The sequence below is a fragment of the Neomonachus schauinslandi genome, chromosome 6, assembly GCF_002201575.2.
Source record: "Neomonachus schauinslandi chromosome 6, ASM220157v2, whole genome shotgun sequence".
In the NCBI taxonomy this organism is placed as follows: domain Eukaryota; kingdom Metazoa; phylum Chordata; class Mammalia; order Carnivora; family Phocidae; genus Neomonachus; species Neomonachus schauinslandi.
This window is the reverse complement of record NC_058408.1, coordinates 139,886,465-139,901,727: the sequence shown is the minus strand read 5'-3', so window position 1 is coordinate 139,901,727 and position 15,263 is coordinate 139,886,465. Positions and strand designations below refer to the sequence as shown.

Here is a 15,263-nt window from a genome sequence, read left to right as displayed (position 1 = left end):
CTTTAAGTAGAGTTCCCCAAACTTGTCTGTTGGGTTAATTGGAGCCCTTATTAAAAACCCAGGTGCCCTGGGCGCCTGGGTGGCTCAGTTGGTTAAGCGACTGCCTTCGGCTCAGGTCATGATCCCGGAGTCCCTGGATCGAGTCCTGCATCGGGCTCCCTGCTCGGCAGGGAGTCTGCTTCTCCCTCTGACCCTCCCCCCTCTCATGTGCTCTCTCTCATTCTCTCTCTCACAAATAAATAAATAAAATCTTTAAAAAAAAAAACAAAAAAAACCCCAGGTGCCCGACAGAGCCCCAGATCATTCTTATTATCGGCAGGGTTGGAACGCATGGCCTCCTGGTCGATCTTTGCACAAGCTGGTTTGGCATCTGGCATCTCCCATTAGCACAGGTGTACTAGATAGTTATTTCCATTCAAAAGTTTGTTTTCAGATGTTTGTAACTCCAGCAAACCTCCAGGGTATCTCCATGAATTAAAATGTAGGCATGAATGTCATCAAAGTGCAGCGCTTAGCGCCTGCCCAACTGGTCCAAAAATTCACCCAGAGGCCACTTCAGAGACACACAAGGCCTGCTTGCTTCCTGGCAGAGAACACGTGAAAAATACACCGGAATTTATGAAATATGCAGAGTCATCGCTCAGTGTTGCATTCAAACCATGGCCACCTCATTCTGATTTGTTCTCCAGAGTTCTCCAAGTGCGGACAACAGCCCCCGCCTCAACATTACCTGAAAACTTCTTAGAAACGAAAATTCTCAAGCCCCATTCCAGACCTACTGAATCAGAAGTTCTAGGAGTGGGCCCCAGGAATCTAGTTTAACAAGCCCTCCAGGTGATTCTGATTTATTCTAAAGTTTGAGAACCACTAGTTTCAAAAAAATAAAAATAAAAGTTCATTTTCCCACCTATTTCAATACAGTGAACCAATAAGTATTTAACTAGTTAGGCCTCTCGAGCATTTCTCGAGATTCTTTTTTTTTTTCTATATTCAGTTAGAGGAAGGAGAAAAACCAAGCAAACCTCATTTTCACATGATTGACATTCCTGCAAAGTAGACTTGATTTAAAGTCATCAGAATGAGATGATCAGAAACTGATCATTGGGAAAAAAGCAGGATTCTGACTTCACTACTTTGAGCATTTACTTTCATAGGAGATAGTCACCTGGTGAAGTCATCTTTTCCACAAACTGAGGTCTAATCATACTGTCTTGCCTCTTTTAGGTGCAACGGCCACAAAGATTTTAAATGTTTCATGTGCATGATGCAATTTGATTTAGCAGCTCAGGTTATGAATGGCCACTCGGGACAGTTGTCCAAGAGGTGAAAGAATGTCTTAAACCTAATGCTCATTCATAACATATCTTCCATTATTCTTTGGGTACAGATATGTGAATATACCCTTACATATCCATATTCTACGTACATTCCGTACGTAGAACACAAATCTGTATTTACACGTACATAAAATAAATAAGAGTGTAAAATAGATGTATAAATACATTCTAGACAGGGAGAGAAATGAAAGTTGTATATAAGTAGGCTTTCAATGGGAGACATCCATTATACATGCGCACAAATACATAAGGAAAATAGTGATATGTAATACAATAAACTCTATTTAATAATTCTCACATTGGTTTATAAAACGTAAAAGAACATAGTTAAATGAACAAGAATTGAAAGCGCATGATGGATGTGTCCCTCATAGCATTTAAATCTCTTCCACTTGATTAAAAATTCCTAGTTCCTCTTCACTGAATTGTTGAGAGTTTTTGAGCAGCCTCTGCCCTGATTAAAACAAATTAGCATCAAAGATCCCCTGTTGAATGAGAAATCATTAATTGAGAAACATGCAATGCTCCTTAATTACCTTTAGAACAGTGAGAGAACAAATAATCTCAGGTTCCAGAGGGGCCTGCCTGCTCTGCAGTGTGGACTCATTTCGTGTAGCTGCTGGAATAAAACTCCAATTGCAAATACTATTGGGGAATATCAATTCATGCTTCAGTAAACACACTGTAGATTGTTTATCTAAAAGAAAAATATATAGATAATGACAGGAAGAGAGGAGCATGTTTTATTTTATTATTTTGTTGAGAGCGTTAAAAGTGTTTTACATATGCCAATATTGATTGAGGAATAATGTGAGCTGTTCTTTCTGATACAAATTTTAGTGCTTTGTGTAAAATATTTCATTTATGTAATTACCTGATAAAACTTCAGATACTTCTATACGGATGAGTAACTATCATTTCACGCTGGAACAGAAAGCACCAAAGTATTGAACTTCAGAAAATGCAGCTACAAATGGGAATTCAAACCATGATATGGTACCCTGTTCATTCATTCCTTTGTATACTGATACAACAGTTACAATAGCTTCGGCAGGCCAATGAAATATGATGTATCCCTCCACCTTTAAAATCTAGAAAACACAGCATAATAGCCCATGGCAACAGTGCTAGGAAATCAAGTGCTATCACAGTGTGGAGTATTACCCAAGGCTTATACACAATGCCATGTGCACAGCCTTCTGATAATGACAGTGGTATGTATGGGACTGGATCTGAGGTTCTGAAAACTCTCAGTGTAGTTCTCACAAGCACCCTGGAAGGAAAGACGCAGAGTCCTCATTTTCCTACATGGGATAAATAAAGCATGGTGAGGCTTGGTCATTCAGCTAAGGATAGGATCTTGGTTTTATTCTAGTTTTCCAGGCCTCCACTTTAACCCCAGATCACATGTCCTCAACAGACTTTGAAAGAAAAAGTTGACAAAATTGACTCATCTACTTCCGTTTCCTTGGATATTTTTGGTTCATGTATAATTTAGACAGACAGGTTCATATAAAGTAAAGCACAAAACACCCAAATGGGGCTACCATTTGGGCTTGATATTAATGCGGTTAAGACCCAATTTTGGAAATTTGCACTTCACTTTTAGTGACACGAAGTGACTTGTATTATGAGTGGAATTAAACTTTATACCAACAGTCGTAATAGGTCTCAAACTCTGTAGGAGTTATTAATCATTATTCTTTGTCCTATACTCCATCAAGATCATAAACCTGATATTGCCATAATTTTTGCAAATATTGTAAATAACCCCTTAGAGAGTAAATTATAAGGACAATTATCAAGACTACATTAAGAATATCTATACAAAAAAAAATCAGAACAAAAGAGAATATCTATACAAATTAATTTGCACAAGAAGAAGAGGAGAAAGACCAGAAAGAAGAAGATGCCTCAGCAGCAGGAGGAGGAGGGGCAGGGAACAGAAGAAGGAGAATGGGAAGAAGGAGAGGGAGAAGGCTATCATTAATTGTATTCATGGAGTATGGAAGGATATAAACATGGTTATAACATTTTGATAGAGGAGGAAAATTGTTGTTGTTGTTTTTTTTCCCAAGGGGTTTTGATGAAAGTATATTCTTTCTTTGGACATTCCACTTCAGGACAAAATAATTCACCATTCACTGATGTGCAAAATGTAAGTGGTTTATATATACTGCCAAAATAAGAATTACTCATAAAAGGTCTACCTCACAACCATCCTCTGGATATGGTTTAGAAAAGGAAAATCTTGTCACTAAAACATTGCACGTTATGGGTAAAAGCACGAACAACACATCCTTATATGTCTTTACAAATTTCTAGTTCGTAGAGCTCATCGTAGAAATAAGAAGTGCCGACCAAATGTAAGGACTGAGAAATAAGGTGATGCTATTGGATAGTTTTCCCTCACTGAAAGGCTGTTTCCCTTAACAGCCAACACTCATTGCATTTTTGCATTCGAAGGTCAAATTGGAGCTGTCACTTGGGAAATCAGCAAGGAGGGGACACTGCATACCTAGATTTGGTTCCTTCTTCCAATGGGTCCATCTGCACATAAATGTCTGGGAGACCATATTCTTCCACCCCCATGAGGCAACAAGCTTCTGATAAACCCGGAGTTCTGACTGGGTCAGGGAAGAGTCTTGATAAGTAGAATATCCTGCTTGCCATTATCTATTTGTGTTGCGAGGTAATCCATTTTGGGTTGAAATCAAATTGTTTTAAGCTGAGCTGGTATTTTATTGGTGTCCTTCCAGCCGGCCTTCCTTTTAAGTGCCATCATATTTCAAACAAGCTGATCTGAAGGAAAAGACCACTGCTGCCTGTGTGGATCATCACGAGGGAACAAAGATGTGCAAGACCTATTTTAGGTTATTTCTTTATTTTTTAAGCATTGAGAGGTCTGAGATGTTCTTTTACTGCTGGGAGGAAAGGAGCTGACTAGTCAATGAAGGGTCCGGAAGGATGTGTGATAATGGGAAAGAAAATCTAACACAATCTGTTAGTATTTGCTGCAAAATGACCACTTAAAGTTGAGGAAGATAATATTTGAAATATATGATAGACCTTGTAAAAAAAAATCCTGAAAAGCACAAATCTGAATCACCAGGTACCATATATCATTGGTTTCCACTGCAATTTGATTATTTGGGAACTTTGGCACATATGTGTGTTTAGTGTTACCAGAAAAACCTCAAGGGAAAATCGTTGCTTATGATGTACTGAATTTAACCTGAGCCTTTTCACAGTAAAAGTTGAACACATTTAACTCTGATCCACTTCAACAACAAAAACCCATCACAAAACCTAGATGAGGTAGGCAAGCATTTTTATCCCAGGTTACTTAGAAATGGTTAAGACAACTGGCCCAAGGCAGTAAAAATAAATAAATAAATAAATAAATAAAATAAGTTGTGGTTTGAGTTTACATTAAAACTCAAGGGTGTCCCCACACAGGACTCTCTAAGATAACTCAAAACTGGAAAGCACAACATTTGAGATATCTTTCGGCAGCTGGGGCTGTAGACGCACAAAGAACTGTTAACAAGAATTTGCTCACTAATGCTATTGTCCTAGGTGGATTTTTGGGAGCGGGATCTCCTATCTGACCATACACAGACCCGTTTAAAGAAGCTTATGCTTAAACAGCTATCTTGCCTGAGTGAAAATTTCACTTCTGCCAAAAATAAAAGTGGTGAAACCTTTTGATGGTTAGCAGAAGACAGCGTTTCTGCAGCACTCTTGGAGTGGTTTGGTTTTGTGCTCAATTAGGACTGCTCCTAAACTAATCCTTGTATGGGGCAGAACTATTTCCTGGAGTAAGGGTGGGAAGCAGGCAGGTCAGACTCAGGGGGCAGGCGGTGGGGGGGTGGTGCAGTTTACAAAAGCTCATCCTAGTTGGAAAGAAAAATAATAATAGTTGCTCTTTTCATTTGTAGGGCTGGAGAAAGTAAAGCTCAACAAAATCTTGGCTGCTCTAGCTGTGGTAGCCACCATATTGCTAAACAAGCAGAGAAACCCGTTCAATCTTGGAGAGGGAGAAGGGGCTGTGGGTTAGCACTGAAGGAGTGTCCACCCCTCTCTTCAGCCGCTCACGGGTGACTCCTGCAAGGAAACTTCGTCAGGACAGAGAAGGATCAGTTTCGAGCTGAAATCTTCAAATCTCCTGATAGCCACTGACTCACCATCAAAAAGCTGAAGAAGAGCATGTGCGAGGCTCAGATGCTCAGAGAACCTGCTGCTTTTTGTTGTAAAAGAAAGGGGCTCCAGGATCCACTTGGTGCTCTACCCACTTTGGGGACATCTTCAGCAGGGTCCATATCAAATCTCCTCCCTCTCTTCTAAAGCTTCTGGGAGATGCCAGCCAGGCTGGGCACGTTTATCAGGGTGGAGTGGGCCTCCTGATCTCAGCCTCTTCCCTGGCCTGAGCTCTGGGAGGTGTGGTGGAAGGCTACCAGGAAGGAGAGCACCATTCCATCCCGTAGGGCGCAGGTGGGGGCCTAAATCAGAGTTAGGCCCAAGACCCCGAGCCCAAGAACGGTCATGGGTGCTTGGTTCTCGTGTGGGGGCTGCAGAGAGGAGAGATGTTTGGATCCTCCTTGGTAGCTCCTTTTCAGTAATTCTGTTCTGAGACCCAGCAGAGCAGTGGCGCTAATGTAAAGTGAGGACCCAGATGGCCACAGGGCGACGAAACCCAAAGCCTGCCAAAGAACAAGCAGACTTCTTAGAAAACTGCTCAGCTAGGCCCTGGCTGTACCAGTCTCAGAAGGAGGACTGTTACTGCAAGAACAATGTTTGTAAACACAGCACACAGGGCTGGGGCCGAGACCCTCAATTCGAGCTGGAATCCTGGCCACTCAGGCTCTTGTGGGTTTTGCTTCCATCCTCAGGAACATTCCAAGTGTTCAGCATGCCATTCAGAGAAAACGTGTAGAAAAGGCCAGTGAAAATCAGGTGAAGAGAGAAAGAGAGAAAAATGTGTTTTGCATGTGGAATTCAATAACACAAATGTTACAAACAAGTCTTCGATGGCAAAGGGGCTTTTTCAGGTGTTGAGTGCTTTTCCTGTGTGATTTTGGAAGGGTAGAAACAAAACAAAACAAAACTATATTTAGCAGTGGGGGATGGAAGATAAAGTGTTTTTATGTCAGTAAACTTCTGATTCATAGCACACTGTAGCAGAAAATGTGGACTTTTTAAAGCAGGTTGGAACCTTTACACAATCTGTCCTAACATTGGCATTCACACCTGTGTACGTATATACTGATATGGTTATAAGTCTTAATTTTAGAAATTTGATAAAACTACTCTGTTAAAGGTATACTATGGTGAAAAGATTGCTATAACACTAACCCAATGGCTTATATTCACTGGAAAATCATTTAAAGCGTTTTGAATTAGAGCGATAACTTTGTTATTTAAAGAAATTCTTCTAACTGTAGATAAAGGCAGCTCTTTGGCCCAGCACAGTGTCTCCCTCATTTGCCTAATGGTAAGAATCACTGAGGTGCTTATTTGAACATATTCATCTTCAGGGTCTAATCCGGTCCTTCTGAATCTTAATCTCTAGAGGCAAGAGTAGGAATCTGTACAAACCCGGGGAGTTCTTATGATCAAGTATGTTCCAAACTCACTCTAGTAAAATGGCAAATGGGTTTTGGAATTTGACTTGTTCTTAAGTGGATGTGGGAGAATTCATTCATTTGATCAATTTTAATTTTTTAAAACCTTTTATATAAAACACTCCTCAAGTCATAGTTTTATGTTTAATGACAAAAAGATGTACAGTGAATGCCGACCAAATGTAAGGACTGGTTTCTTCTGGACTAATTTGAATGTGAAAGTGACAATTAATGTTCCCGGCTAAAGGTCATCAAGCAGTCATTTAAAAAATAGTCTACTAAAGCTGTATATATTTGGAAGAGTCAAAGCTTCTAATGACTCGACCATCAAAGTAGATTTTTAGAAATCTCTATATCCTAGAAATATAGGAACTAAAGGTTGTCATGAAACTTTTACCTGCAAAAACCTACTTGACCTTCAGCTGTGGATGAAAAATTAATAGATGGATTCATAAAACTGTTGGTAGAAAAAGAGTGGCCTGGTAGCCCCAGGATAGTCAAGACCAGCTACACTGCATGGAGGACCTGCTTTATGTTTATTACCTTCTGGGCTCACAGCAGCTCTGCAAGGTGGGCGCCACCCTCCCCTCACAGATGCAAAGTCTGGACGCGTCTAGAGGTCAAAACTTGCCTAGCACCACGAAGCTCGAAGCTGGTTCCAGCATCTGTTCTCAGGCCTGTCCGCTGGTCTACACTCTAAATGACTCTGCAGCAGGACAATAGCCATACAGTGACTTCTGTCCGACAGAACTCCTCCAAAATGAGATCTTGGGGAGTACAGCAAGAATTGATTCCACATTGAAATATGTCCTAGTTGAAGTTTTCCTGCTGAGCATAACACAATAGTATGTGGCATACTCTCTCCTTCTATGTATATCACTAAAATAAATTTCCACTTAAAAGCAATTATGAAAATCCCAATCCTCTTCAAATTTATTAAATTGATCTGTAAGTATGTGTATCTCTTTCAACAAGAATTCTCTAGTTGCCCAAATATTGTCCGTAGGTAAATTTTTAAATTTATTTATTTCAGAGAGAGTACGAACGAGAGGGGCAGAGGGAGAGAGAACCTCAAGCAGAATCCGCACTGAGCATGGAGCTGGACAAGGGCTCAATCTCACGACCCTGAGATCATGACCTGAGCTGAAACCAAGGGTCAGACGCCTAACCAACTGAGCCACCCAGGAGCCCCCCTCAGGTACATTTTTTAAACTCCATTCTATTTAACAAAAACTTTTCATTCTTGGAAGAATAAGAAATCCTAAAATCTAAAGGACTTTTCAAAGTTATCCTAAACTGAAAGGTATACAATTCCATTAAGATAAAGTTTTCAAGAGAATCATTTAACTGTATACTTCTGGAAGAGTATCTGCATATATTTGTGGATTGATTTTAAAAAGTTAATTAAAAAAAGGAGCATCTAAATTTAAAGTGTTTGGGATATGGGGACAAAAAGAATGTGACACAGATTCAAAGTGATAATCCCTAAGGTCTTTTCAATCCACTTCACTCAAGGGTGAAGATTTTATTGCCAGTAAAAAGCTTTGATAAGTTGAGAAGATAATAGTTACCAAGCATAATCAGTCACCGAGCTAGCAATATTTGGCCCAGAAAGATGTAGTATGACTTTAACTTCACACTGCATGATGTCCTGCAATTCTCTAAAATTCAAATTTTCAAGTGTTAGGAACCCAGCGGGATTTGAGGTGGATGAAGCTTGGCAATTTTTTCAGAGTAATACTGTTTGCTTGGCCTCTCCAAAAGGATGGCTGAAATGGACTTTACCTACAACTCTGTACGCTTTTGTGTTTTTGTTATATAAGGCTTCTCTCATGACAAACGTTAGACAATTAAAACAAATAGGGCAATCATTTTATTTTTAAATGATTATATTTTTGTAGTCACTGGTTTTGTCAATTTATTTCTCCAGGAGAAAAATCAACATTTAAAGTGTCCAAAAAGAAGCTAATAAAATTACTTGATTGTTTTTAGGAGACATTTACAACCTTTGCTCACTTTTTTTTTTTTTTTTGAGAGGTAAAATATCACAGGGAGGCAAAAACAACCAGCTCCACTCCCGCCCCCTCTCCCAAAAAACCCACAGGCTATAGATAAAATTATTCTAAGAATTAGTCTTATTTTTAATGCATAGAAAATAGCAAAATGATCATGCCAACATAAGGAATATATACTATAGTTAACAAGTGCCTAATTATCAAAACAATGATAGTCATGGCTCGATGCAACCTAGCAATCTTATATATGATGCAACTACCTATTGTATGATCATTCCTGTTATATATTACATTCAATCCTCATCAAATGAAGCTGACTATGTATAAATGGCATCATGAAATAACATTGAATATCACAATAGGGTCATATTCCGCTACGGCACGATCACAGCATGCAAGGAACTATGCATTAGCTGTAAACAGTAAAGTGTCATTACCTTCCAGAAATCCAAAGAACATGAAAAGTACATAGATAGTACTAAACATCAATTATATTTAAATGACTTTCATAGTGAACGAAGCTGTATTGTATGAGGCAGCTCTGGATGTCTCTGTCACTGCTTTCTACATATATCCTGTAGTCACCCTGAAGGGAAGAAAAGAGTTTCAAACAAGATCTGTTAATGCTACTGAGTTCTAGGGAACTGTTGTCAAAATGAGGCCACATAGGATTCTATGTCCCAATGTGAAAGCTCTTTTAGATCATTTCTCCTTTCTGCCATGATTCGGATTTGTGAATTGTTAAGAATATGCTCAATGTAGGCGACGATCAACTTATTTTTTAAACTGAAGACTTACTCTTGCGACATCAACGTGTTCAGCTTAGAAATAAGAATACTATAGACTCTTGCCAGCTCTTCTCTACTTGTATTCTAAGTGGATAGTTGGCAAGAAGGAACCTGGATCATATTAAAACTTGGGAGGTGTCACCTCTAAAATACTTTTCATGATATTTGTAAAAGGTAGATAAAAATCTAGCAGCTAGGAGAGGAAGGCCAACAGAAGATGATCTGTTTTTACAGAAATGCAGATGGATCATTTAGGTCTGATCCAATGATTCCGAGGCAATTAAAAAAACTACCACAGTAGAGCTGAACCTTACACACAGTAAAATGACCATTTCAGCTCTCTTCAGGTTTGGTATTGGAGGGTTTTTGGAAGGAGGGGAAAAACTGATTGCTGGACAGGTTTTTCCATGCTCTATCAGCTCTGATAATGAGTTAGGCAGTTGGCAAGGATGACAGGAATGTCCTTTTCACTCAGAATTCTAATAAACCTCCTGTGAAGTTGCACATACCATCCATCCAAATGGACTCATTTTGGTCTGCATTCCAGTTAGGTGGAAAATAGTCACATTCCCAAACTGAGTGTGGACATGATATGGTCATGTGGAATATTTAAATATACTACCCTACATCCCACTAAACCCAAATCTTGCTTTTACATTTACAGTGAGATAAAACAACATTTAAAGCCATTGCAATTTGTTCATTTCCTGTTCATATACAAGTGATTTAAGTTTGCTTATGAGGCAAAAACTGTACAATTCTCATCATCCAGGCATTATAAAATGTCTTTCTTTAAAGTCTTGGGATATAAACAGTTTGGTTTATATGAATTACATATTTTCATCTGCATTAAGAAACAATATACATCTTTTCCAGCGTAATTTAATGTTATCTATGATAAGCCTAAGAGAGTCGTAAAAACTGACTTTATTGCCCGTGACCATCAATACTGTTACTTTCATAAAAGTCACGAACATTCTCTGGCTACTCGGGTCATTGCCCTTTTGGAGGGAACTGTACTTGAGCCCTGGGACCACACAGAGATTTGCCTCCATAAAAACTGAGGCCATAGACCAGCCTTAATGGAAGCCATTTACAAAATCAAAACACTTCAGAATATCCAGGAGCAGTTTCTGTTTCTCAGACACAAGTTCCTTGACGTGTTGAGAGGTGGTGTTTTCGATTTCGGACTCCTGAAGTCTTGTCTTTACTATCTGAAGGCTTCTGTTGTGAAATATCTATTAGGGCACTGGCAATTGCAAGGCCTGCAAGAAGAGGAGAAAATCATTCAAATATTTGGTGAGACATCTCCAGGACAGTGACAGTGGTGTCTTGGCACTCTACTTTTTATTGTTTTATATTTAGTCATCAAACATTTAGCTGTTTATTGGAAGTTATCATGTAGTTTGCCCTTTACTTAAAATGTTTCTACAACTGAGACATATGAATGTCACACATGAAGAAGAACAAGGACCTAGCAGTTAACTGACTCTGACTTTGGATGATCAAATTCAGTGTGTGACAAAAACATCACAACCAGCTGTGGTTATGACCCCACATCTTAGTTCCCATGTCTGAACACAAGTTTGTTCTAGCTGTACACAGAATTTTCAGCGTTACCATTATTTTTGTGTGTGTAGAACAAAAAGCCATTGTATTAAGATTTTTCTAAAAATTTTGAGCAGTTTTAGGTTTAAAGAAAAATTGAGCCAACATCGATACATGATTACCAACCAAAGTCCATAGTTTACATTAGGGTTCTCTCTTTGTATTGTACATTCTCTGGGTTTGGACAAATGTATAATGTCATATATTCAACATTAGAGTATCACACAGAGGAGTCTCACTGCCTTAAAAATCCCCTGTGCTTTACCAATTTATCCCTCCCCTTCCCCTGAGCCTCCAGTAATCACCGATCTTTATTAAAAGTCTCGATAGTTTTGCCTTTTCCAGAACGGCATATAGTTGGAGTCATATAGTTGGAATCATTGTACCTAGCCTTTTCAGACAGCCTTATTTCACTTAACAATATGCCTTTAAGTTCCATCATATCTTTTTTGGTTCAATGGCTCATTTCTTTTTGGAATAATATTCCATTGTATGGATGTACCACAGTTTGTTTATCCATTCCCCTATTGAAGGATAGCTTGACTACTTCCAATTTTTGGCAATTGTAAATAAGGCAGCTATAAATATCTATGTGCAAGTTTTTATGTAGACGTAAGTTTCCAATTCACAAATACCTGGGAACATGATCATTGGACCACATGGTAAACCTGGTTTTAGCTTTTTGAAAGAAACTACCCAACTATCTTCCATGGAAGCTGTGCTATTTTGCATTCCCACCAGCAATGAATGAGAGTTCCTCATTCATTGTACCGCATCTTTGTCAGCATTTGGTGGTGTTGGTGTGTGGGATTTTAGCCATTCTAATAGGTATGTAACTAAATCTCATGGTTGTTTTCATCTGCAATTCCATAATAAAAGCATCTTTTTCATATGCTTATTTGTCAGATGTATATTTTTTTTGGTAAGGTATCTGTTCAGATCTTTTGCCCATTTTTAATTGAACTGTTTGTTTTCTTATTGTTGAGTTTTAAGAGATTTCATTTACATTTTATATACCAGTCCTTTATCAGATATGTGTTTTGCAAGTATCTTCTCCAAATCTGTGGCCTGTCTTTTCATTCTCTTTTTTTTCAAGTGTTTTTAAGAAGTAAGAAAACACCCAGGTGCAGAGTTGTGTTATGCACAAGCAGACATGGAAGAAAGACAGCTTGATATTTCTGAAACATAAGAAAAAAACCTTGAGTATTATCAGCAGACTATTAGCACAAAAGTGGATCTCTAGCTATCATAGGTAATTTAAAGAATACTGTTTTGTTACATCATTTTGTCTATTGATTGACAAGAACATTTGGTAAAATGTTCATGGATAGTAAAGATGTTCCTAAATTTGTAGAAGCAATGGTCCAGCCAGATACTCTGGTTTATCATAGTTATACATGAAGCATTTTAGTTTCTGTTGAGTCTCATATAATTCTTTTTTTTTTCAAGATTTTATTTATTTATTTGACAGAGAGAGACACAGCAAGAGAGGGAACACAAGCAGGGGGGAGTGGTAGAGGGAGAAGCAGGCCTCCTGCTGAGCAGGGAGCCTGATGCGGAGCTCGATCCCAGGACCCTGGGATCATGACCTGAGCCGAAGGCAGACACTTAACGATGGAGCCACCCAGGCACCCTGAGTCTCATATAATTCTTGAGTAAAACAAAATGTGCCAAGTCACCATACTAAACCAAGAGACCAGCCTGCTTGCTTTAAGGAGGTGACTAAAGGACTTTTGGTTCATTTTCCCATCTCCCGGGTCTTGGAGACTTGACCCTGGGTTGAGCTGAACCAAGCCCTGAGCCCTACAGACATCTCCCCAATGTGCTGCTCTTAGAAGAAGGCCTCACTTTTGGATCTTAAGCTATGCAAGATGCCATTGAGTTATTTTACTTCTGTAGGTCAATTTTTTCTAGGTAAGCCTCAAATATGACCTGGCAAGAACAGAACTCCAGAGGTTTATGAACAGAAAGAAATGTCAACGGAGGGAAACAGTGTTAAGAAGAGGGTCAACAAGCCTGGTGCAGTATTGCAGAAGTCAAGGGACGTCAGGGTCAAGGAGTCTGTGGAGAGTACCAAATGGGCCAGCAGTGAGGCTGGGTGCAGAGCCCATTAGAGTTCCTCAAAGGAGATCTGGATGATCTTTGAGTCATTTCTATACCTAACTGAGGAAGGAAGTCAGAAAGTTAAGTAGGGAATGGGGTGAGAGGAAATGTGACAACACATATAAATCCCATGTTCAAGCTATTTGGCACTGGAAAGAGGTAAGTGAGCTGGTACACAGGGGAAGCAACAGGTCAGATGAGATATATGTGAATACACAGGATCATCTGAGTACATATAATTTTTAAAGGAAAAAGGAGTTTTATGTACATGTGAGAACAGAAGAGAAGGTATTTGTGGAGAAGGAGAAATTAACGATGCTAGGGAGGGAAAGGATTAAAAAGTTACAGTAATCACTGGCTAGGCTGATCATCTTAGATATTTACCTTTTAAGGGTTGCTGTTAAATAACCTGCTCTTTTAGGATATTGAATAATTATTCTGAATTGCTTAGAGATAACACAAGTTCAAAGGTTCAAAGTTTAAATAAATATTGCTTTCTTGACCTCTGAAGAGCACATATGAACTTCTGAAGTGTCCCACATAGATGTTTCAACCATTATTCTGCTGTAGGAAATAGTTACTTTGTTATTTCTTCAAGGGAGGGAGCTGAAGCGCATGTTTTTTTAAAAAAAGACTAACAGGCCCCTGTTGTGCTAACAAAAAATTCAGTACAGGCAGACCTAAAGTTTCCCCAGATCTCTTGGCATCCTTCTGTCATAATTCACAACCTTCTGTTATTTCATTTCTGGCACCCTCTTATCCAGAGACAGCCAAATATGACAAAGAATATATGTCTCCTTTAATGTAGACAGAGACCACTTCCACTAATTGCAATGATCACAGCTTCTAAATATGAAATCATGTTATTGATTAAACTACTGCATGACCCAGTCCAAAGGAGCTCTGAAAAACAATACTTTTGCATTTACATTGGCTACAAATGTTGTTTCCCTTACAGAAGCTATAATGTCAGGAGAGGAGCAAACCATTTGAGTTGCCCAAACAAGCAATTCCATCTAATCTGAAACTGCCAATGTACCTTTGTATTTCAGGGTATTGGAATTCCGAAGCCTAATTAAAGTAGTGTCTCACAAATATCCTGGGTTTGCTAATGATTTGTTAGCTTGGAAACACATTCCGTTGAAAATAGTAAATCTATAAGCCAGACTTCAGTCCTTAATTTACAAATAAAATCGCATTATCATGCTTATTTTTAATTTGACAAATTTTTGTTCTTTCCTATGGAAATGGAGCTACCAACTACATTTACAGATTCTGCATAAGTGGCCACACGTATGTGGGAACCTTGGATTCCTGCAGGCAGTGATGTTTAGTGTCCCCCACGTGTCCTCCCAGAGGACGCTCCAAGGGCCACGTGCGCACTCTCATCTCTGGAGGGGCCAAATGATGCTTTCGCTTAGATTTAAGCCTGGGTCCTTTATACAACTACACAGCTTGTGGCACCCCATGAGTTACTTTTTTTATAATCTTGTAATTTAATTATGAACAGCATAATGATCATAACTGCATGTGTGTATATGTCAAATTGTTGGGTATAAGTTTTTATTACTATTATTGCATTTCTTCATATTGTGCTATATGGAGAATTCTAACACAACAACCCAGAAATTGCTAGGTCCTCATTCAACCTACAAGAAGCCCTGGACAGAAGAATAAATAAGAGGAAGCAGGTCCCAGACTTCCCAAAGTGTCTAGTGTGTGGAAGACTCTTTAAAAAAGAGAGCAAGATTGAGAAATCAAAGTAGTTTCTATCCTTGCCCTTCAGTA

At 39.0% G+C, this 15,263-nt stretch overlaps 1 protein-coding gene across 1 annotated transcript in view; it reads right to left on the bottom strand.

Moving 5' to 3' along the window:
* Nucleotides 1-10,904: 10,904 nt before the first annotated feature.
* ATRNL1 (attractin like 1) overlaps nucleotides 10,905-15,263 on the bottom strand; it is an 814,868-nt gene continuing 810,509 nt past the window's right edge. The window contains exon 29 of the mRNA XM_021699729.1: nucleotides 10,905-11,029. Coding sequence (XP_021555404.1) covers nucleotides 10,905-11,029 — 125 coding nt within the window. The remainder of the gene's footprint in view (nucleotides 11,030-15,263) is intronic.